This window comes from Peromyscus eremicus, chromosome 9, assembly GCF_949786415.1.
Source record: "Peromyscus eremicus chromosome 9, PerEre_H2_v1, whole genome shotgun sequence".
Classification (NCBI taxonomy): Eukaryota; Metazoa; Chordata; class Mammalia; order Rodentia; family Cricetidae; genus Peromyscus; species Peromyscus eremicus.
Genome location: NC_081425.1, coordinates 107,995,911 through 108,021,208, shown reverse-complemented (window position 1 = coordinate 108,021,208; position 25,298 = coordinate 107,995,911). Strand labels below are relative to the sequence as shown.

At 42.3% G+C, this 25,298-nt stretch overlaps 1 protein-coding gene across 2 annotated transcripts in view; it reads left to right on the top strand.

Moving 5' to 3' along the window:
* The window catches only part of Ptprg (protein tyrosine phosphatase receptor type G), a 701,914-nt gene that overhangs the window by 657,712 nt on the left and 18,904 nt on the right, over positions 1–25,298 (top strand). For both annotated transcript variants that reach the window (XM_059274234.1, XM_059274235.1), the window contains 8 exons: positions 5,389–5,480; positions 12,666–12,762; positions 17,255–17,337; positions 17,519–17,653; positions 18,569–18,703; positions 20,410–20,582; positions 22,150–22,285; positions 22,803–22,949. In XM_059274234.1, coding sequence (XP_059130217.1) covers positions 5,389–5,480; positions 12,666–12,762; positions 17,255–17,337; positions 17,519–17,653; positions 18,569–18,703; positions 20,410–20,582; positions 22,150–22,285; positions 22,803–22,949 — 998 coding nt within the window. The remainder of the gene's footprint in view (positions 1–5,388; positions 5,481–12,665; positions 12,763–17,254; positions 17,338–17,518; positions 17,654–18,568; positions 18,704–20,409; positions 20,583–22,149; positions 22,286–22,802; positions 22,950–25,298) is intronic.

Sequence of the window (25,298 nt, the reverse complement as noted above, 5' to 3'; positions counted from 1 at the left end):
AAGCCTGGAACTAGAGGATGGAAGGGCAGTCAGAGGGGAACTGGGCTCTTCAGACTGAGGTCTGTCCTCTAAAGATGTGTTTATCGGTACCTGGTAGTGTCTCGGTGGAGGAGCCTGGGGGAGTATTTGAGCAGTGATGATGTAAACGGAGCCCTGTACTAGAGTTTTGTGTGTTCTCCCTCCTGCTGGTGGAGCATGCTGGAATTGGGGATAAGGTTTAGAAATCTGCTGAGGGTTAGATGAACATTGTACAGGGATTTTCTTCTTTTTTTTCTACAGAATAGGTAACCTAAGGACTTCTAAAATCCTAATGGTGTCTGTGTCCATGCCCATCCACGTCCCAAGCCAGCAAAAGGGATCTTTTCTTAAATAGAGTTTTAGCCAGTAAACCCAGCAGCTGACAACCTGGCAAGAAGCTAAATACTTAGTACTTTTTTTTACCTGGCATCAACAAGGTGGCCAGTGACCCAGTGTGAGCAAGGCTTACCATTAAAGCAAAGCATGTCACTTCAGCTCCCTGTATGGGAAGGATCTGGTCAAATGTCAGGTCTGGAAGGCACTGCACTAAGGGAGAGCCTGGCCCTGGAGACAGCCTGGTCCCAGCAGTAGCTGAAGGACACTGGGCAAGTACCGCCATGTCTATAGATCATTTGATTTCTCCCCTGGATCTGATGGTACAGGGAGAGCAAATCGTACCAAATGACAACTCATAGTTATTAAAGTCACCAAATGCCAAGCCTCTCACAAGTCCTTACCTTGTTATTTCTGATAGCACAGTGGTTCTCAACCTTCCTAATGCTGTGACCCTTTACGACAGTTCCTCATGCTGTGGTGACCCTAACCATAAAAGTATTTTCGTTGCTACTTCATGACTGCAGTTTTGCTACTGTATGAACTGTAATGTAAATATCTGATATGCGACCCCTGTGAAGGACCGTTTGACCCTCAGAGGGGTTGAGACCCACAGGTTGAGAACAGCTGACTTAGTGACTTAGGCTTTGTTATTATTGCCATTTCCCGGACAGAGGAAGGGAATCCCAGGGGCAGTCATAGCACCAGCCTATCCTGGCTCTGGCTTTTCCGCTTACGCCACTGAGTGAAGATGCCTGATCTATAGAAGCTGTTAATTAGATGGGACTGATAAAATAAACATAGTTCTCCTGCTGGCTGGGTAAGATGCTGAAGTCAGGGCTAGCCTTTGCTAAATTGATTTTTTTCCCTTTTCTGGTGTCAAGCCAAAGCAACAAGAATGTTAACTTTTTTCTCTTTCTATCAGATTCTCCTTAAGATAAGGAGAGAGAAAGAGAGCAAATCTAGCATGTGTTGAATGGGTTGGAGAAGCCTAAGGTATTGGAGGCTTGCCTCTTCTGTTCTGAAGATGCAGGGACTTGCCGAGATCTGTGGAATGGATTTTCTTTATGTTCAGATGCTTTGTTCTTTATTCCCAGCACTGGTGTGTGAGCTCACCATTATCTGAGCTTTGATGCCTTCTCTGAGCCAAAGTTGCTTTCTCCACTTCATTTTTTCTTCACTTCATCCTCCAGGGCTCAGCTGCCGGCACCTAACCTACGGGTCAGAGAATAAGATAAGGGGGTTCTATTGTGGATTAGCCCAGATAAAAGACTGCTGTTTCCCTGGTTTAACTCTCGTCACAAAAGCTAAGAATGAATGATCATATTAGATAACAAAGTTCACACTTTAGATAGGGACTCTCAGTTGATTATATAAAACATTTTATAATCAAGGGATTTAGTGATAAAGAGCAGTGGCCTCATTTTCACCTAACAAATCTCAGCAGAACATTCTACAAATAAAAATACTGGTAAAAAATGATGTTTATTTACCAGCTTACCCAAGGTCCTCTGTTCAATGCCATGTTTTTCCTTTAAGCTATTCTAATTTTAAGAATGGAGAGAGCCCAGGCTTTGACTTGACCAGGCCAAAGCTCAGCTCTGCCATTCAGTTTAGATAATGGCCTCAAGTGTCTGTATGTGTATCACAAAGATATTTCTGTTCCCTTCACCTGGTTCTTCTAAAAAATGACTTCAAAGTGTTGTCATGGGTACAGGCTGAGTGGCTGCTGTCTTTGAGTTATGCCAGCTCCATCTCCACATGGTTTCCGCATACATCCTGGTGATTTGCTTCTGTGCCTGGAGTTCACCAACCTTTTCCTCCAGCCCCTCCCGTCACCACTGTGTTAATGGCCGTCCCCCACATCCAGTTTTCGACAGCAATAGCAGTGTTCAACCTGAGATTACACACTAGTGTTCCCTTCACTTTCTTATGTTGATTGTATTCTGATACAATTGTTGCCCATGAACAGGGACCATCTCCATAACTTCTGGCTGATCCTGGGTGCTCAGCCAATGAATGATATAGTGATTAACCACAGTAGAACATACAGTTTGGCCTTTCCCTCAGTTGGAACACTGTTATAGGTCAACAGTCAGCTTTTTAGGCCACACCCTTCTGTGATGGCTAATCTTGGTTGTCAACTTTACATACCTTGGAAAAGGGAACCTTCATTCAGGAACTGCCTTCGTCTGATTGGCCTGAGAGCACATCTTTGGGCATTTTCTTGATTGCTAGTTGATGTAGGCGGCCCAGCCCATTGTAGATGGTACCATCCCCTAGGCACGTGGTCCTGGGCAATATAAGAACATAGATGACTGTGATCCTGGACAAGCCAGTAAGCAGTGCTTCATCATGGTTTGTACTCCAGATATCTTCCTAAAGTCCTGCCTTGGCTTCCAACCTTTCTTCCCCAAGGCACTTTTAACAGTGTTTTATCACAGCACAGGAAACCAAACCAGAACACCATTGTTTAGTTCATCTTTAAGAAACTGTTTGCTTGTAAGAGGAGGTACATGTAGTACCTACACCAGGACACATATAAGGTGTACGCAAAGCACTTGGTCATTAATTAGTTCTGGTATTATCTGTAATTGAACTTGTTTAGGTGGAAATAATATCCTGTAGATAGATGTTTCCCATACTGAGTTGGATCTTTCCAGGTAAAAGCTGAGTAGATCAGGCCTGTGGTGCTGTTCAAAATTGTTGAGAAAACTTAAGAGAAAAACTGTTCGAGAGGGAGTTGACCAGCGCTTCTAGTTAATTGCTGTGTTATATTTATCTTAAGAAAGAAAAGATTTACGACCCCTCTGCTGTTTATCTTGAGTGAAGGCCAAGTGATACGTTATCTGAGTACTTGGCAGTGGTCAGTGCAGCGTGCCTCTGTATATACATCTGCCTGTCTCTTACTTTCATTATGGTTTTGGTGGTGCCTGGGAACCCAGAGGGTGTGAATTAGGTGTGGCTCAGTTTCCTTGGAGAAAAACACAAGTGGGAGAAATGGTGCATCATATATTTCCATGGTGACCATACTGAGCTCTGCTGAAGTTTTACTGCATCCCGTCATGGGGTCAACAGGCAGATTGATTTCTGGGTGTGTGACATTAGCTTGGACATTACAGTTTATCACACTATAGAAAAAAAGTAGTTTGCTGTGAACTTGAAAGCATTTCTTTTAAGGATTTGCCATGGGCTGTAACCTTCAAAATGCCATGTTTTTTACCTCAGCATCTTGATGTCTTGAAAACCTTTTATGTTACATGTAAAATATCTAAATATAGCAAACATATTTTTTCTCATTTTGAACCAAGCTCCATGTCATTCATCCCAGCACCATAAATTTCTGGGAATTGGAATTCCAAACAGTAATTATGGAATAAAGCATTGCTGTCATCCAATTATTAACTATGCTGCTTTGCCCTTGAGAACCATTATATGGTTCAAATCCAAAGATGTGTTTATCCTTGGATGGTTACATTTTTTGTGCATATTAATCTCTTTTTTCAGCTTAGCCTGAAGGTCCTTCATTGCCACATAACTGTTATTATAGAATTCACTTACTTCTAAACGTTTTAAGTGATCAGATAATTTTGGAAACTTTTCTTGAATAGCATTCTGCTAAATATTCTGGGCAAACATTTTGGCTCTTCATAGTTTGTTAATGCTGGTTACATCATGGAAGCTATAGATTTCTTGGGCATACAAAATGATTGCATATTCATGAACATCTTCAATCCTGAAATATTTGTAAATAACTTGGCAATTTTTTCATAAAGTTTCCTATTAAAGTGATTAGGACTTTAATTGTTACACAGGGAGAATTTGTGCTTGCAAAGTACAAGCTGTTCCATTGAAATAATGTTTCAATACTGAGCAACTTCGGTTATGGACATATAAATCACCTTTCTTAAACAAAGTATAAGAGTTGCAATTTCCCACTGAAGAATGATTCAAGTTTGAAAATGTCAATAGATGCAAAAAGCCACCCTAGAGCTTTGCTCTCTCAACAGAACGTAGAGCAGGACTGACAGAGTCAATGTTAACTGTCACCAGATGAAGAGAAATCAGATTGTCAGGCCTGGATCTATGAAATTCTTGCCAAAGTAGGACCTCATTTACACATACAGATCTTCATACCCTTTGCTAAGAAAAGCATCTGCGGCAGTTTAGATGTTTGTGCCTTTGCCAAAGATCTTTCACTCTGAATAAAGTAAATGTCATGTCTGTTGTTTATCTCAAATTCAGCCGAACATTTTTTAAAGGAAATATTTGCGGGGGAGGGCTGAGGGAGGAGTTCGTGTGGCAGTGAGGAAGTGGGTGTGGCCATTTAGCAGAAACAGTCAAGGATCAGGCTGTAAATAAACCTAAAACATGCATTAGGCTCCCGAGCTGAAAATGTCCCTTCAAGTGACAGCAGTACAATGAACCAGGGTGTGTAGAGTCGTCTTCCTGAGTCTCTACCTAGGCTGTCAACACCAAAAAAAAAAAAAAAAAAAAATCAGCTAATTCCATCAAATCGATTGTTTGGCACCATGTAGACACAGCTGTCTTGAGCTAATACTCTGGACAGTTAAGGACAGAAGGCTTTGCACAGCTGGTGCAGGGCATCCCTCCGAGTGAAGACGACTAACTCGCCTTCAGAGCCTGCTAGTCAAACCTAAGTGCTGCACACTCAAGCCCTAGCCATTGAATAATAATTACAATTTAAAAACCCAGGAAGTGCCAAACTTCTTGGCAAATGGGTACCCTTGATAAAAGCAGACTTTTAGCTAAGAGTATAATGTATTTCCTTTACTATGTAAATTTTCTTCAAAATAAGAGCAGAGAGGTGTGTGTGTGTTTGAAATACCTTGTTTAGCCTGGCTCGTAAGCAATTCAGAATCCTAACGAGATCTTGATGTAAAATGAAATCCAAGACCTTTCTTCAGAAATTTATTTCAGTTGATAAAATTTTATCATTTTTGGATTTTCTTTTTTGGTATCATTTGTTTTCTGAACATAGTCTGTGTGATCCTGAGTATTATTTTATTCTTCCAGATGACATGGAAGCCATCCCTGTCAAACAGTTTGTTAAACACGTCGGTGAGCTCTATTCTAATAACCAGCATGGGTTCTCTGAAGATTTTGAGGTATGTTTTAAAACTGGAAACTAATTTCTAGAAAGTCTATTTGATCTCATAAGGATTTTTCACAGCGGGGACTGCGTTTATTCTAAGCATATCAGAACAAGAACTCTGCCAACCAGAGATATCTTTCTCTTTTCATTGATGGTTTTCATAAACACTTCCCAAATCCGTTGTAGAGAGAGGGGGTTCGTTTTGCCTGTCTTGCATGTGCACATCTGTGGAAGAGTGGATATAGGGGTTAAGAAGAGCACAGTTAGCGGGATAGGTTTTCTGGTTCTTCATCTTAGTCCTAAGTAGGAGCACAGTGACACTGCCGAGCTCCCTGATTCCATGTCATTTCTGGGACGCGCATGGAACAGTAGAGACAGGAGGATTGGCATCACAGGAAGTGCAGCTCTGCCAGAAGTGAGCTTCATAAGGCCAATCGCGTCGTCTCTGATCCCCAGTTTCCTCATCCTTAGAAAGATGGTGCTAATGTCACCCGCATTATAAAGTTGTTAGATTAAGAAATAAACATCTACAAAAATGCTGGGTTAATTATTAACTGACTGTTGTTGTTTGCATGTGTATTAATCCTTGGAGAGAAGACGTGGGTTAGCACAGCCTTCTGATTTTAAGAGCTGGTGTGTAGGGAACAAGGTAGAGAAGTGGCGCATCCCATTCTGCCAGCTCTGGGTTCCGTGCCAGTTCAGCAGTGACAGGGTGTCAATGAGGAGCCATTAAACAGACTGCCCTTTTCTTCACTGAGGCGCATCCCTGGCAGCAGGGGCTGTGTGGAGCAGGGCACGCTTTCATGGCAGCTCAGCTGTCTTCTAGCTGTAGGGGTGAGTGGGTTTCTTTCTCTTTCCATTTCTACTGTATAATGGAAATGATGGTGAAGATCCTTTCTTGACTCCCTCTTCACACAATTGGTTATGTGGCTCAAATACAGTAATGGGAAGGAAGCACTTGGGGACCATGGTGGACATAAACAGCTCTGAGGTGCAATTATCTTGCATGAACAATGAGAAAAATGGGACCAGAACCCCTGTCTCTATGCAAATTTGGAATCCCCAAAGGTCATCAGAAAGGCAATTATATTGACATCTCAAGTTAAATCTTTCTCTGAGGATTTTGTTGTTGTTGTTGTTGTTAGTTTTACAATGTTTTTGTTTCGTTTTGTTTTTTGGTTTGGTTTGGGTTTATTGAGAAAAGTGGTAGCAAAGGTAGGAGAGAGAAAGAACTTAACACTTGGTGAGAATGAACAAAAGCTTGTTAAGTATTTAATACTGCTATTGTATGCTGGCCCAAAAAGGTGCCTATTCCGTGACAAAGAACATGGCTTAAGTCAAACATTTTGTATTCATGAGGACAGCAAATGTGTGTGGCGTTAAAGTGATTTAGTTCAATTGACTGTTGGCTGGATGACTGAGCAAGAATATTGAGGCATTTAACCATGTTGATGGTATTCAAGACAAACAGTTATCCTCTAGAGAACAGAATTGGATCAGGATGATCAAATGCATCTCTGGTTTCTCAATTATTTATGATTTGAGACCTCAGTGCTATTCATCACAGCTGGTTTTGACACCATTTAATTATTCAAAATAATCAGCTACACCTCTGTATACTTGATCTGACTTAAAGATGGGCTTTGCTATATCAAAATCATGCCTGTGAACAAATCCTGGCATTTATTTGTGTCCTGTTCCTATCCTAAAAATATTAATACTGTGTGTGGGTTAACAGTTTAATGGCCTCTACTGAACTTCGCAGCATCAGTACCATGAGCTGGTAGTTAATGGGAGGGGATGGGGAAGCTGAGTAGGAGCAGCCACTATGCTTCTGTTACCATCTCTTGGCTCCTCCTGGAGAACTAGAAGCTTAAGTTACTTCGAATTGGAAGAATTCTGAAAAAATAGTAAAGCAATGCATAAAGGGGAGAAGAGGACAGAGCAGGAACTCACCAGTATACTGTGACCTCTAAAATTGAGCAAAACTTTGAAGTATTTTTAAACAAAAGCATTATTCCTTCATGGTAACCTTACTAAAAGAGAAAGATAGTAACAAGCCATGTGAGAAAGTAAAGCTATTTAATAAGCAGAGGTAGTAGCTGGCCATGGAAGGAAGGGCAGGAAAGGAGATCTTATGTAGTGTGAAGAATAATTAAATAATTAAAATAAGCCCTCTCTTTTGGTTAGAGGGTAGTAAGCTCCTCCACAGATTTCCACCCACTTGTGTGAAATAACCATGGCCAGCACTTAGCACAGTGGATTACGTCACTCCTCTGTTTGATCTCATTTCTCACTGACCTCACTTTAAAGTTGAGGAAACTTTATCCATAAGAAAACCAAGATATTAGGTAGCCAAGGTTTGAAACATGGCAGCAGAGCTTAAGACCAGCACTGTCAACTTCACACCCTGTGGTTAACCCCAGTGCCTTCCAGACTCCTGGAAGTAGTGTCTGGTAATGAGCTGGAGTCAAGAAGAAGAAACAGGTTTGCTCTTTACTGCCATGTGTCTGTACCTTGGCAAAAAGATAAAATGAGGGTGTTAAGGGGCCCGCTCCTACACATAGTATGTGAGTAGTACATGGTCTTTCTATTATATAGCCTTTTTAGCCCCAAATGTGGCTTATAGAAATCTTACTCAACATCTGAACAGAAGCCTAAAGTTAATCAAATCACTGATCTTCTCGAGAATACCACTCAAGCTTGTAGTTAGTGAGACAGGGTAAAATAAATAGTATCAACTAGTCCCTCTCCGTACAAAGGTGAATTAGAATCCCTTCCCGAAAGAGCTCAGTCTGGTGGTACTAGAAAATAAGGGCAAACAAAATCGGGGCTTTGCCACGGTATAGGTTGTCAATGGGTATCTCAGTGACGATTCTCCTCCCCCATTTGATTTTTCAGTCTTGGGATTAAAAGAAAAAAATAGAGTGAGTGACTGTCATATTTTAAGAATGTTGTTGCTTAAGGGAATGAGAACAGCCTACTGGAGGAGTAATTTTGAGTCTGAGTTTTTGTCTAGAGGGGATGCTGAAAAACAGTGTTTTGTCTTTGTCAGATGAATGTGAACAGTCAGCAAAGCTGGTGGCATTGTGCCTCCCAACGGTTCTGCAGCCAGTGGCAGACACCCGTTCTTATCTTAGACTAGTGTTTCCTGGTTCCATTTCTCTGACTACCTGAATGGACTAGTTCACTGGGCTTTCTGGACAGTGGCTTCCCAGATTGATTATTTTTTTAAATATTAGAAGCCCCTTTCCCTGCCCCCACAATCATAATGCAGAAGGCTTCCTGAAGTACAGTACTGGCACATTAAGGGGAAGGCTACAATGCTCCACGACCTAGTACATGGGGGTTGGAGGATCAGAAGTTGAAAGGCTGACAGAGATGAAGCCAGAGGTCCATGGCCCTTGACATAGTCCTTTGGGGGATGACTTCTCCTCCAATTAACTACTGAGCTAAATGTGGGCTGCTGGTTGTTCATCTTAAATTAAGAGCACAAAGCTTTGTCCACCTGAGCCCCGCGCAGAGGGACTAGTGGCCCCATTGTTTGTCTCACGAGCGGAGACTTTGGTGACTGCTGATAATGTGGAACAGGAAAGTCCCCAGAAGGAGATGTACTGCTGCACAGTGACTACCAGAGGATGCCAGAAATGACCCTGAAGAGCTTCTGAGCGTGTGGTAGACAGTGCGAACATCTTTGAAATCCATGTTATCAAGAAAAGAGCTGTTTCATTAGGGCCTTTTGTAAAGGAGATGGGGCAGTTTCATAAATTTCTGCCTAAAAGGATTTTATGTTACAGACCAGCTGTGGGACAGTGGGAAAGGGCAGCTCCTGGGAGCGAAGACCATGGATTTGGATTGTGGGAGTGGAGAGATAAAAGGCAGTAAGGCCTAGGACAGGAAAACATGCCTCCTTTCTGAAAAGCATGTATTTAAGGCTAAGATTAGAACAGGCTCTGGTAGAAGATAAGACCCTGAAAAGTTGGCAGAGTCATTTGGAATCCACCTAAAGGTTCCTGCATACTGGAGTCCTACACAGCACTGCGTGGGAAGAAAGTCAGATGGAATGGCCAAGGACAAGATGGCGGAAGAGGAAAGACACACCATAACACATCTCTGTTGAGGACCAACTCCGTTGGACATTGTACCAGCTCTGGACTAGTCATGACCTAATGCATCTCATTGTCTGTAGATTAGTCCTCTTAACATACCAGGTCCAAATATTTTCTCCTAGGGTTCTTTGTTGGGTAGTCTGACAGATGTGTGGATAGTATTCATTTGAATAGTGCCACAGAAAGGCAGGCTGGCAGGCCTTCCCATGCTCTCCAGATGTTCCCATGCTCTCCAGACGGCCTCTCCCCTCAACAACTCCAAGCAGGAGAGTCAGCCTATTACATCTATATACACCAAGAATTCTAGTGATACCAAATGTTAATATTTTCATGTTTTATTTTTAACTATTTTTTTTCTTTTAAGCCTCTTATCTTCTCTTGGCCCTCCCCTGTGGTTGTGTACCTGTCAATATCAGAATAGCCACTTGTAGAATTCTAGATTGATTATATAGACAATAAAATACAAACAGACTTAAGCTTCTCATCAGAGTGCTAATAGGTAAGTTTCCTATGTATGCGCCATCAGCGAGGGTCACTTTAAAAGGCTTTAACACCCATTAAAATCACATTAACTTTGAAATGTCAGGTCTGGTAGAGAAAAGGATCATTCCAGGATCAAATGATATTATCAGCATCTGAATGAGCCAAGCCATATTGCAAGGATTTACAGATGACATTATTATCCACAAGACAAAATCTGAAGACCTTAGCCAAACCCCATGAATTCTAAAAAATCAGATTTAGCATTACTTAGGCTTTCCTTTGTTTTATGTCATTCATGTAATTGGAAACACGGAATGGAGGCTGCACATCAGACCACGGGTTTTAGGTAACAAAGGGATTTGATTGGCTGTCTTGAATGAGTGTTTCACAGAAGCAGCCTTAGTCGTTATATTGTAGCTCAGTCCATGGCTATGGTAGTCAGATGCATAGAGCAGGAGAGAGAAAAAAATCAACAGATGAAATGAATCTCAAACTAAAGAACTCAAGGCTAAAATTTCTCAGTATAAAATATCTGATCATCTCAGTACCTGCCGAAAAGGCTTTTACCCAGGAGTAACAGAGTGTTGACTCGTATCTAGGATTCGTGTATAGAGTGAATTAATGCTATTCAGGATACAGAACCATTTGTGAAATGTTTTGCCTTAAACTGGCCTCACACTTTTAAGGCAATTCCAAAAGGCAGGTCCCAATACCCCAAGTATGATCAGCATTACCATGTTCTTACCATTGTCAAGATAAAAGACTCATAATCATGTACTCACACTTTTTTTTTTCATTTTAGAGGAAAGAGCCAAAGGCAGCCTTACAGCCCTTTACAGTACTGGTTGCAAAACTGAGTCATAAACTAGAGCAGGAGATAGCAGAACTTACCACACATAGCAGGGGTAGGAAGCAGGTGAGAGTCATCATCACACACTTTCTCCCGAAGATGTGGGTCAGGTGAATGCCTTTGGGGTCTTTTCTTCAGGGATAGCTGGGAAGACCTTCAGTTATGAAAAAATAAATGTGAGCTTCCAGGCATTGGAGACTCAGTAATATGAACAGATCATAACCCTTCATTTTTATACCTTAAGTTATTTTACTACAGAGTTCTTCTTTGTGGAGAAGGGACTCCTTGCTAGGAAGTACTTTGAGGTTATATGAGACAGTCAGTTTCCTATGTTCACTGTCCTTACTGTAACTGCTGTAGAAACATCCATAAATGTCACGCAGCAGCTTTGTGGAACAAAATAATCTGTCATGTGTAAAACGTCCCCAATGGTCTTGTGACTTTACTCCCGCTCTCAGTAGCAGCTACGCACGCTAATGGCTTCCTTTACTAGTTAGCTCCAGTATTTCTGTGTGTGTGAAGCATCCAGGGTAGAAGAATTCAGCTTTTCAAGGGCCTCATATTGAGCTAATAGATGAGGTTTATATCTGGGGCTAAGGAAGTGGTACAGAGCTGCTTCTGATACCGCTGTTTCTCTAGTGAAAGTTCAGTTGACTAAAACTAGAGTCCACCAACACTTAATCAGGACCAGCTGTATCTGAGCCAGTCAAGATAATTAGTCGGCTAAACACGACCGTCATGTCCTACAGACTCTTTAGTGTGTAGGGTTCTGACTATGAACCGAGGCCATGCAGCCCACAAGCACATTGCAAATCCTGGTGTAGTCTCCTTCTTGGAAATTCCTGTGTATCCTTTGAGACTCAAGTGAATTGCCATGTCCTATTTTAAGCCTCCCTCAGTTCCTCTATTTTTGTTCCCATATTTTTTTCAGGCCTCTTCTCTGTTGATCACATTTGGCTAACAGTCTTTTTTTTTTTTTTCTTGTAGACTGTGATTTATTTAAAAAGAGATATTCTTTTGTATCTCAGCACTCCAAAAGAGATTGTTTTGTACCACTCCAACACCAGGTCAAAACTTAGAATAAAGTAGATAAATGACAAAATTAGTAAAGAATGAAGCCATACCTAATTCACATTATTCATATGCTTGCTATGATTACAGCAGTCCTCAGATCTGATTGAGTTTGAGGACATAATAGCACTGGTAGGAACTGAGCAGATAGCTGTCTCTGTGTGTATATAGAGGAGGGGAGGAGTCATACCATGTAAGATGAGGTCAGATAATAAGAATTGCCCCCATTGGGTGGTTTCATCCTAATACAAATGCCATAAAGTGAACTTAGACAAACTTAGTCTAGGCCATTCATTCAACATGACCTTGTGGTATAGTCTAGATACACAGGAAGCAAGAGTATTGAGGTCATTTTTTATATAAAAGGACATACTGCTTTATGGTATTGCTTAATGAAGTGCAGGGGCCCTGTAAAATGGAGCTATTAAACCTTGTCCTCTGTAACGTGCTGCACTTTATTTGACTGGCTCACTCTAGGTCTGTTTACTTCATCGTGTTTCAGCGGCAGAGTGTGCGCTAAAATGTCCTATAGCTTCCCTGTCACTAGGCAATAAGAATTCAGTGACAGTGTGATCTTTAGGGCCACTACCATGCATGTATCCTGTGCTAACAGAACAGCATGATACATGGTGGCAGTTCCTTTAGTTTCTAGTGTGTCTAACACCTTGTTGGTTCTCTCTTTTAGGAAGTCCAGCGCTGTACAGCTGATATGAACATCACTGCAGAACATTCCAATCATCCAGATAACAAGCACAAAAACAGATACATCAACATTTTAGCATGTGAGTAATAAGCTTTAAACAATCTTCAACTGTGAGAAAATTAAACCTTCATGCTGCATAAAAGCCAAACAGTCAGAGCCAGAATACCGAGAAAGGCTGGTACTTGAAAGCTAATATGTCACAAGGTATATGCAATGTGGGGCATTTTTTTGCCCCTGTGGTCTTTCTTGGACTGTCAAAACTCAGAGAGGTTAATAAAGTGACTAAAAGAAACTGTTCTGGGCTTTTGTATTTTCACAGGAGGTGAAGTAATATCAGAATGTAATATGGCTTGGGAGCCAAAGTATGAATGTAATATGGCTATTTCGACATTGTTTTTAACCAGTGAGAGGAAAGTCTTTTTAATACAAATTTGGAAAACTGAGTCAAATAAGCCCAACTTTAAAACAGTTTAAAATTATAACTACATGGTGCTTTGAAAAATGGAGGGACCAATTTCATGGCTAACACATACTATAATAAAGACCATATTACACAAAATAGTTTATCTGAGGACTTTAGATTGGACCACTTAAAGTTTGAACATTGCTATAAAGATTTTTTAATAAAGTGTTAATGAGATCATCTATGTGTAACACAAATCTTAAAGGGTCTTATTAATAAAAATCCTGGGAGCCAGGTATTGAGGTAAATTCTAAAAGATCAGAGAAACAGAACAAGCTATAGCCAACCTCACCTGGACAACTTCTCATCCAGTTCTGTTTCCACGAATCCTCAGACTGAAAGCTTCTGAGTCTTCACCCAAATGGATCTCAGCTAAAAGCCTAAAAGTTTAAAAGCCTCTAGTTCCTGGACCTCACACCTTTATACCTTTCTGCTTCCTGCCATCATTTCCTGGGGTTAAAGGCATGTGTCTTTCCCAAGCAAGACATGAGATCTCAAGTCCTGGGATGAAAGGAATGTGCCACCACACCTGGCTCTGTCCCTAGTGTGGCTTTGAACTCACAGAGATCTGGATGGATCTCTGCCTCCCGAGTGATAAGATTAAAGGCATGTGCCACCACTGTCTGGCCCCTATGTCTAATCTAGTGGCTGTCTCTGTCCTCTGATCCCCAGATAAGTTTTATTTATTAGAGCACAGATAAAATATCACCATATCTACGTGCAATTTAAAGTATACAGTTCAGTGGATTTATTCAGGGATGATATCATAACCACAATCTAATTTTCTAGTATTTCTAGCAACAAGAAACTCAGTGACTGTTAGCTGACACCCTTCTCCCCTGAAATTAGTTACTACCTTCTACCTCTCAGGATTTGGATTTTTCTGGACAGTCCCTGTGGATGGAATCATACATGTGAAGCCTTTGTGTCTGGCTTCTCCCACTTAGCATCTTTTTAGAGTTCCTCCATGTTGTACTATGTATCAGTGAATCCGTTCACTTTTAATACTCCATAGCATAGATGTATGATATTTTGATTATCCATTCATCATTTGATAGATGTTTGGGTTTTATCAACTTGAGGCTATTAAGAATAATGCTTTTAGAAACGTTCACAGACAAGGCTTTATGTAGATCTGTTTTCTGCTTTCTTGGGTGCATCATAGGAGTGGAGTTGCTGGCTTATGGGTGAGCCCGTGTTCAACATTTAGTAGAGCTGACAGGCTTCTTCCCAAGTGCCTGTGCTGAGCTCCACTCTCGCCGGCAGTGAAGGAGAGGTCCAGTGGCTCCGAGTTTTTACAGAAGCATCCTGTTTTGTTTTGTGGAGGGAGTCTTCTGAAGCCTGAGATGGGAAGCACCGATGTACATTTCTCTAGTGATTGCCCGAGTCGTCAGTGGGCTCAGTCTGTCTCATGTGCTCCTTGGCCGTCTGTGTATCTTCTTCGGGAAAATCTCTCCTCATCTTTTCTTCTTCCACTTTTTCTTAGCTGAATTTTTTCTCTTGTGGGATTCCCTACATTTCTGCTCATTCTTTGCATTATCTTTTAACTTTCATAATGATGTCCTCTATAATCTGTCAGTATCCAACTTGACCTGTTTTTTGGTGGTGGTGGTGTTCTTAGAAAGGAAGGCCATACCAAGTTTACTCCTGTGTTCTTGTCTTTAAAGTTTTATGGTTTCAGCACTCCTGTTTCGGTCTCTGATCCACTGTGATTGCGTTTTTATGTGTTCTGAGGTAGCAGCTAGTCTTCACTCTGTTACATGTGGATATCTGCTTGTACTGTGGCTCAAGATCTAAGGCTCCCCATTGAAATGGCTTAGCACTGTTTTGACAGGCATCGTACTGTAAGGTCATGAGTTGCTTCTGGATCCTGGGTTCTATTTCTGGTGATGCCTGTGTCAGAACCCTTGCCAGCACTGCACTGCCGTAATTATTGGCAGCTTCGTGGCAAAGTTTAACATTGGAAACCAAGATTCTCCTGTTCAGGCTGTCTCAGCCCCCTGCATTTTCATAGGAATTTTTGCATCACCTAGACTCTTACTACATGATATGGAGCCAGGATTCCAATGAGGACTGTATTGAACGTGAGGTGAACTTGGGAACCACTGCCGTTTTAATATTGTCTTAGGGCTGCGAAGGTGGGTGTCTTTCCACCTAGGCCTTCTTATTTCTTTCAACTGTGGTTTACACTGGCATTGCACAAACTTTTACTTCCTTTGTGAAATTTATTCCTGTTTTATTGTGTTGGGCCTTTTTTTTTTTTTTTTTTTTTTGAGATTTATTTATATGAGTATGGTGGTTTGCCTGCATGGATGAACCATGTACATGCAGTGCTCACAGAGGCCAGAAGAGGGCATCAGATCCCCTTGGAACTGGAGTCACAGACAGTTGTTAGCCACCTTACAGGTACTTGGGATGGAACCCCAGTCCTCCACAAGAGCAGTAAGTGAGCTGGGCAGTGGTCGTGCACACCTTTAATCCCAGCACACGGAGAGGCAGAGGCAGGTGGGTCTCTGTGAGTTCAGGACCAGCCTGGGCTACAGCATGAGTTCCAGGAAAGGCGCAAAGCTACACAGAGAAACCCTGTATTGAAAAACAAACAAGCAACAACAACAAAGAGCAGTAAGTGCTTTCAACCACTGAGCCATGTCTGCCCATCCTATTTATTCTTTTTGATGCTTGTCGCAAATGAAAATGTTCAGTATTAAAGAAGTACAGTTGATTTTTATATATTGATTATATTTCGTGCAGCCATGTTAGACCCATTTATTCTAAAAGATTGTTTTTGTGAACCTCTTGGGCTTATATATATTTGATCATATCATGTATGAACAGAGATAGTTTTATTTGTCCTAATTTCTAAAAGACCAACTTGTTTTGGAGTAGGACTGTTGGTTTCATTTATATGAATGAGTAAAGAGGAGATGAAATGGTGCAAAAAAAGGTCTTTCCTTTCTCTTCTGTTCTCTGCATGGATCAATTTAACAGTATCTGTTGGTTGACCCAGTCAAGGGTCACCAGCCTTTGAGTGGGAGCCTCTGTCTGTAGACATACCCGTTTACCATGTGAGTCGGGCAAGGGCACACGTAATGCCCTCCTCCACATGCAGCAATCGGAAAGTAGGTGGAAAATGGAGCAGAAAATCAATGCAGCATTTGTATGATGTTGTTTGTTTAGACAGGGTCCCTTTGTGTAGCCCTGTCTGGCTTAGAACTTGCTGTGTAGACCAGGCTGGTCTCAAACGCACAAGGATCCGCCTGCTTCTGCCTCCTGAGGGCCACCATGCCCCACTGGAAGTATTTTGCTGGAAGACCATCATCTCTGCTTCATAAGTTCAGAGAGTTAGGTTTTGTGTTTTTGCCACTCATATTCTGTGCATATTGCCTGTCACGTTCATCTGCCCCTTTGTTTATGACTCAGTATAGCAAAGGACACTGAAGAATTGTCCCAGAAACCAGTAAGGTCAGATCCTGAATGTGCCAGAATCACGATATAGGAAAAGTTCTTGTTCTTTCCAATCCCTTGGTTCTGGAAAGATGGCTAGAATCCATCCTTACAGAGCAGTGAAACACTCTACACACATTATGAACTTCATAGAAAGTCACTTTATAAAAACATTGTTTAAATTTTTTTCATACAATATATTTTGATCATATCTTTTTTCTCTCCCAAATTTTCCCAACTTCCTTACCCACACAACCTCATGAGTTCCTGTGTTCTTGTTCATGTGTATTCTTATTCTCTCTCTCTCTCTCTCTCTCTCTCTCTCTCTCTCTCTCTCTCTCTCTCTCTCTCCCTCCCTCCCTCCCTCTAAATTTATAGTACTAGGAAGAGGATGGAGGAATGGATAATCAAAGGCCTTGAGTTTGCTTTTGAAATAGAAAAATGAAATTTGGGAGTATTGTAAAATTCCTGGCAGTTTTATAAGAACTAGTAAAGGCTGTGCTCTGTGCTCCTCAGGCCCTCTCTGGGATAGCAGTAGCCCTGCAGTCTTGAGATGGCTGGGAAGCTGTACTCAGCAGCTGCTCATCACATCGCTTGGTCTTAGGATGCAGCCAGCTGTTGCTGTTTGAATTCTCCACTTCGTTTTGTCTTTTATTCTCTGTAGATGATCACAGTAGGGTGAAGTTGAGACCTTTACCAGGAAAAGACTCTAAGCACAGCGACTACATCAATGCCAACTATGTCGATGTGAGTAAGAAAGCTTCTTACACTTGTTCTGGGAAATTGAGGACTGTGACAGAGGTGTGGGTGTGTTTGAGCACCACACAGAAGTGTCACTAAAAACGTGGCCTGCTGGGAGGTGCTTGACTTATTGACTGGTCTCGGTAAAACCACTTTCGTCTCACTTTGTGCTGTGTCGTCTTTGAAGGGTTACAACAGAGCGAAAGCCTACATTGCCACCCAGGGACCCTTAAAGTCGACATTTGAAGATTTCTGGAGGATGGTCTGGGAACAAAATACAGGCGTCATCATTATGATCACAAACCTTGTGGAAAAGGGGAGGGTAAGAGCCTCTTCCTTCACTCTTTCCACTTTGTGAATGAAAGTGAATTAGGCACCTGCTGTAGGAAGACAGCTGTCCGGGTGTAAAGAACAGACCTCTCTCCACGTGGGATTGCTCGTGTCCTCTGAAAGAGCTAAGGCATCACAAGTGCAAATTGATATGATAACATGGGTGTGTTTTAGGGGTTCAGTGAGACAAAGGAATGCACCTTCTAGTATGGAAGTTTCAGAGAAGCTCAGATTTGAGGTGAGAAGCAGGCTAACGAGAAAAAGAATGCACAGGAATAAGAGAGAGCAGAAACTGTGGAAGCTGGGAAATGCATGTATAAGAAAGAAGCTAAGGAAAGCAGAGGCTGACCCCGTTGACCGTCATGAAGAGTGGAGTTGAACATGCTGTACTTTTATCTTGTGGAGATGGTGCTGACTGAGGCTAAAATAAAGACTAAGTCTCAGATTCATTGTCTGTGGGGTCCAGTTTTGCTGGTGGTGACCTGGTCTTGTAACACAGAGATTCCCAGCCTGGCTTCTGTAAGCCCAGCCCAGATGGTGCTTAGAACTGTTCTGTATCACATTCTACTCGTATTTTGTACAAGGTTCCCTCTTAAGCGTTCTCTCTGTTGTCTCTGTCTCGTGTGTGTGAGTGTGAGTGTGTGTGAGTGTGTGTGTGTGTGTGTGTGTGTGTGTATGTGTGTATGTGTGTTGATCATAAATATTGGTTCATTTCTCAGATAATGTTAGGCAAACATATCCCAGGTCATGAACCACTTCAGAGGTCACACCAGCCTTTTAGCAGTTCAGCCATACCTTTCTTTTTTAGTAAATAATAATAATAATAATAATAATAATAATAATAATAATAATAATATCTGTGTCTTAATACTGTTGTTTGAAAAACCTAACTTTCTCCTTTTTGCAGAGAAAATGTGATCAGTATTGGCCAATGGAGAATAGTGAGGAGTATGGAAACATTATTGTCACACTGAAGAGCACAAAAGTACATGCCTGCTATACTGTTCGTCGTTTTTCAGTCAGAAATACGAAAGTGAAAAAGGTGTGTGTGCGCTGGGGAGCTGTGTGAAGACCACTGCACAAGGAAGGCGGGTCCAGACCTTTAGGACGGTTTTCACCTGTTTTCTTTTTCTTTTCTTTTTTTTAGGCAGGATCTCAAAAAACAAAACCATGTAGCTCACGCTAGCCTCAAACTGGCTGTGTAGCTGAGATCATTGAGTTAGCCTTCCCATCCGCACTTCCTGAGTGCTGGGTTACAGGCTTGCACTACCATACCAGGTTTATGTGGTGCTAGGAAGCCAATCCAGGGCTCTGCCCCTTAGCTCTCCAGCCCTGTCCCTCTTCTGCCTGATGTCTGTGTATCATGGGAAAGGTATTGGCGAAGTACATGGAGCTGCTAGGTGCTCTGGCTGGCTCCTTTTGCCTCGCAGACCAGGCTTGGAACGTGTCGTCTGAGGTGGAGGGCACTGCAGGTCCAGTGGCACCCATTTGCTCAATGTCCTCAATGCAGTGTTCCCGAAGACTGTCCCAAGGACTTCTAGTCCTGCAAGACAGTTACTTAAAACTCAGGTTCTGCCGTTGAGTCAGAATGGAAAGTGCTGCCACATAATATGCCCCTCTTTTAGAAATGGACAGTGAACACAAGTGACCAGAGTGTTTGAGTTCATGTTTTGTCATGGGACTTAACCATAACATCTTTTTCTATAAAGTAGTAGTGTTCTGAGAATCACTGTGCGGAAATGCTGCTTTCAAGTTATCTCAGTTTTTCCCCCTCAAATCCCGTCACAACAGGAGTCACTACAGCAATATTTGGAAAGCACAGTTGTGACAGTTTTCTGAAGCTGTGCCGTGTGATCTCCATGGGCATCTCAGAGAATGTAGTCAAGTGGTGTGGCCTCCGTGCCTTAGAAGAATTCACAGTCACTCAGCTCTGAAGCCCACCCAGAGCCCAGGACCAACAGTCCTTCCTCCGTGTGCTTATGTTTAGCACGAGCTGCGCTGTTTCAAATCAGAAGCATTATGTGTTCTTTATTGTTCAGCCTCTGGGTGGTCCAAGCCAATCAGTAATCATTCTCAAATTTAGAGAACTCCTAGGCGTCCTTCAAGTATTTAAGCAGGCCGTGACCCTTCTTTGACAAGAGCCTCAGTGAGAGAAAGCAGTAGGAACTCAGGGTGTTCTGGGTTTGACTAATGCAGAGCATGTCAACCACTTGGGTGAGTGAGATTGTAAAAAGTTTGCTTCTAAATGGAAACCACTCTGTAAAAGTCGCTTGTGAGAGTACAGAGAACTGAGGCGTGGCCGGGTCTCTAGAGCCACAGGTTCCTTTACACTTCCAGCTTCCCCTGGATTCTTGGAGAATGTGTGGCAGGAAGGACCCCTGGCTCAGGTGCCCAGACTGAGCAGTGGAGAGAAAACAGAAATGGCAGATGAAAACTAAGCACACCGTTGGGCAGCAAGTCGGGGGAAGCAGGCTTCGCGGCAGAGTTCAAGGCTCTTTGGATTATTCCAAGTCCAAAAGCCTGGAGTTGTTAAATGTTCGTTCTTGGGACCATATTATTCTTCTCTTCTGAGAGATGTGGATGTTGCCATGTGGTCACGTGAAAGTCGGTCACAAACAGGAAATAATTTATCCCCAAAGCAGTAGTTTAAGGATTGAGACCAAAGGTCATGTTTCCTGACAGCTTTGTACTGTTCTTAACCAGGAGCTAACCCTCGGCATTAAAGGTGCCTTTTACACTTTTCTACAGGGCCAGAAGGGAAACCCCAAGGGTCGTCAGAACGAGAGGACAGTGATCCAGTATCACTACACACAGTGGCCTGACATGGGAGTTCCTGAATATACTCTTCCCGTCCTGACCTTTGTGCGGAGATCATCGGCAGCCCGGATACCAGACATGGGCCCAGTGTTGGTGCACTGCAGGTAGGGCAGCGTGCAGAGGGGTGAAGCTGGGGGTCTGAGCCCCGTGTCCCTGCAGGTAGGGAAACGTGCAGAGGGATGAAGCTGGGGGTCTGAGCCCCATTCGGTGCCCTGCAGGTAGGGCAGCGTGCAGAGGGTTGAAGCTGGGGGTCTGAGCCCCATTCGGTGCCCTGCAGGTAGGGAAATGTGCAGAGGGGGTGAAGCTGGGGGTCTGAGCCCCATGTCCCTGCAGGTAGGGGAATGTGCAGAGGGGTGAAGCTGGGGGTCTGAGCCCCGTGTCCCTGCAGGTAGGGGAATGTGCAGAGGGGTGAAGCTGGGGGTCTGAGCCCCATTCGGTGCCCTGCAGGTAGGGCAGCGTGCGGAGGGGTGAAGCTGGGGGTCTGAGCCCCATGTCCCTGCAGGTAGGGCAGCATGCGGAGGGGTGAAGCTGGGGGTCTGAGCCCCATGTCCCTGCAGGTAGGGCAGCGTGCAGAGGGGGTGAAGGTGGGGGTCTGAGCTATGTGAACTCGGCCTGTGCTCCAACAAGACATAGAGAGGGTCCCTGTGGCCAATGTCCTCTCCTTGCGCTGGGGTGAGTAAACTTGGTGCAATTATGAATAACTGGACTTCAGTCACATGAAAACATCATCTGGAAAAAAAAAGTAAAAAAAGAAGAAATCTGTAGCTTTGAGGAAAAAACTCTCTGACTAAATATCCAGTTTTTATGAAATGATCTTGGTAAGATCCCACTACTGTAGGGAAATTGTGCACTCCGCCTAAGAAAATTGGAATATACATGAAAGAGTTCATAGCAGAGATTCTAACCTTTCTCTAAATAGATTTACTGAGGGAACCCTCTAAATAATAATATTTATGACATGTATAAAACGGTTCTTTTAATTTCTAACTTATATGTGCTACATAAACTACCTCTTATAAAAACTCTTGAAAATGTTCATACTTTCTCTGAACAAAAACTCTAGAAAAAAATCCTATTTTCTGTGAACAAACTAAAACAACTTGAGATGGTTGTTTGAATGTCTTTACTGTGTACTTCACTTCTGAGTGCACTCGTGACTCTCCCCTACTTTAGGATTCAGTCCCGTTTTCTGTAGCTAATGGCGCATAGCCGCACAGCATTGTCTAAGCATTTCTGTGGGGGGAATTCTTACAATATGCTTTAACAAAACAGGGCATTTGCAGAAGCTGAGACACAGCCCATGTGTAAAGCCTTGTGAGAACTCTACCTCTTTGCTAATCCATTTTGCAGTCACCAGTGGAAATAGGTCTGCCAGACTGCCTGTGTTGTGCTCGATGAGGAACCTCCCGGAAGCATTCTGCCGAAATAAGCTTGCCATTCAGTACTACAGCTGTCCGATCTTCTTGGATATCTTTTAAAACAGGAATTAGGAACATAACTACAAGAAGCCAAATCTTCTGGGCATAGCATTCTCCTTTACTGAAAGGAAAATGCCTATGCCACTTCTAGTGGGCTCTGGAAAATGGGCTATCTCTTCAGTCACGAGCTTGTACTTTTTTTTTTTTTGGTCAATGGCTAAAAGTACTAGCTGAGTGCCTTCATCTCTTCCAGTGCTGGTGTGGGCAGGACAGGCACCTACATCGTAATAGACAGCATGCTGCAACAGATAAAAGACAAAAGCACAGTCAATGTCCTGGGGTTCCTGAAGCATATCAGGACACAGCGCAACTACCTCGTCCAGACTGAGGTAAGGATTGGCTGTTGGGACAGCCCAGCAGGTTAAAGCAGCTGAGGAGAAAGAGTCGATCCCTTAGAACTTGAGGGAATATACGGGCTTGTACTTGAGATTTCTGAGGATAATGCTCTTTCTGGACCACAGCTTTCTATTGCTGTCTTAATGTCTAGACACTCAGGAATCAGTTACAGTTATACCAAGTCATGCTCCAGATCACAGTAAGCGTGCTCTCTGGCAAACACGTGGGAAAAGTTGGTTCTTAAGTCCTCCACTGAACATGTGTTTGTAGCTCTGGGTTATTACCAGACCACCTGCTCTAGACACGGAGAAATACAGAGCTAAATTCAGCATAGGTTTCTGTTCCAAAGTAAATTACAGCAGATCAGCAAGTGAATATTGGGGTCACCATCTAGCTACAAATGCTTGAGAAATGCACCGTAGGTCCTTGTTCAGAGCAGTGTCGATGGAAAGTCAACTTCATGAATGGGTAGCTATCCCCTCAGTGACCGCCACACATGGAACCTTTCAGGAGCAGTACATTTTCATTCACGATGCCTTGTTGGAAGCCATTCTCGGAAAGGAGACTGAAGTATCTTCTAGTCAGTTGCACAGCTATGTTAACAGCATCCTCATCCCAGGAGTAGGAGGAAAGACACGACTGGAAAAGCAGTTCAAGGTAAGGCTCTGGACAGTGTCTTTATTAGGAAATGCCCTGACTTGGGGTCATGTCTTCTTTATATTCCTGTAGATGCGGAAACGATTACTGTAATGTGAAGGGAAGTTTTGATCACGTAGATGTGGCATAGTGCTTTATTTTCTTTTGAGCCGTTGATGGCTTTATCTGAATGTAGACACCATCCTCTAGCCCGTTGACATAAGACTTTCAGTCAGTTTTCAAGCCCCCCAATACTGTTTTTCTTTTTTCCCCAGAAGTATTCAATAATACTTTTATTGAGGATGGTTATTTGATCCAGGAGTGGTAGCTTGTGCCTGTAATCCCAACACTCAGGCTGAGGCAGAAGAATCACAAGTTCAAGATCAGCCTGTGCTTTAGAGTGAGAACCTGTCAGAAAGAGAAGGCGGGAGGGGGGAGTGACTATGTACATATTGTGATCAAAATACACTTCTTTGAAAAATCGATACATAAGGCAATTGGGAAGCTAAAAAAAATGAGTTTCTAAGTAGTAGAGATAAGCTTAACTTACTTTAATGGAACAGGAAGGCTAGTGGTAGTTAAGACTTGGGAGTAGTTGGAGGTGACGACTGTTGAAGTCATTAGCTGTCACTTTCAGACACTGCCTTCCCAGTGATGGAGTACTTCCCTTTTTCTTAGCTTCTCATGTGCACAGCATTCTGCATGTAATCTCTACATTCCACATCACAGTGGAAAGCTGATTGCAGTTAAAGTTTTCATGTTGCCCTAGACTCTGAAATCCTCATTAGAATCACAGCTGAAGAAATGAGAAAGACATTCAGACAAATTATACCAAGTGCTATGAAATGAAAAACAAATTAATTTTACTGAGTTCAATCATAGCACCAATTTCAAATTTCCAGTTCTCCTCTCAACAGCCTAACTATTGTGAAATCACTTGAGGTAATTAGATGGCACAGTATTGGTGTGAAAGTAAAAAATGGTTATCACAAAACAGTACCTACCAATTTTTTTTAATTTCCTTTGTTTTACATTTCTGATATATTTGAAGATTTCAGAGTTTAAGGAAAGTTTGAATGTGAAAACAAAAAGTGAACAAATTCACCTCATTTTGTCCATCTTGACACAAATGAAAAACTGTTTACGTGTAGGCCAAAAATAGAATCAGAGAATAATAAGAGCATCTCTACATTAAAAATCTAAAGTCAAAAATGCTTCAGAATCTAAACCTTTCTGATCACCTACACGATGTCATAAAGAGAATTTCCATACCATGAAATCATTGTTTCATGCACAAAAGATATATAAAGCTACCATCATGCTGTGATTCCTGTCCCCAAGATATCTAATTATATGTTTATTTGTTTATATGTTTAGATAATTATATAATTATCTAGAGATACATAGATGACAGACAGGCAGACAGGCTGCTCCCAAGCATTACCTCTTGATCTGTGTTTCTTTATGTATACTTTTCAAAGAACTCACTGAACAAGCCAGCCTTTTCAAAACTTGGAAAGAAGCCAGGCAACTGGCTCTTTTAAGGCACCAGCCATTTGCAGAAACTCAAAAATGAAAAATACCCTCCAAGGCCCAGGACAGTGGCAAGAAAGCATATGGAGAGATTCTTCTGCTGCATTTCATGCACATAGAATCCCTGCTATCATTTCAGCTAATCACACTGTGTACTATACACATAGCACTGACATTTTCTTCTGTGCTGTAGTCACTGGTGAGTTGTCCATCCTTACGCAGGTCACACTGATTGAACACACAAATAAGGGGATTTGTTGTGAAGAAGACAAGATTCGACAGCACTGGGAGGGTAATAAGAGGGCCACAGGGGGTGAAAGTGACCAAAATGTACTATAGACATGTATGAAACTGTCAAAGACTGGAAAAAAACACTAAAACAACACAAAAAGCAGCTTGTTCGGCCCAGTCACATAAACAAGAAGAGTAACACTACTGGGCTGTAAGATAAATAGCCTGCCATCAACAGAAATGTGCAGGTCTTTTCATCTTCAAGAGGTATGATTAGATCTTAATTAAATTAAGTAATATTGCAGTATAGATTTGACTCTTATATACTATTGAAGAATTATATGAAATCCCCAATAGCAGTGGCATACACAGAAAACTCCACAGTTCAGTAGATACCACATGCACAGTACCTTCAGTCCAGACTCTGAGGGCCTTAACACAAGTCAAGGACCAAGAGAAGGGCCACGAGTGAAACATGAGTGTTCTTTTGGGGTACAAAAGTATTTTTATTGCTTAGTAGTCTGGCTGGTGATTGACATTCTTCCAGAGTTTCAAGCAGGCACCAGTGATTGTACCCTCGAATAATGCCCCAAATGCTGTTCCTTT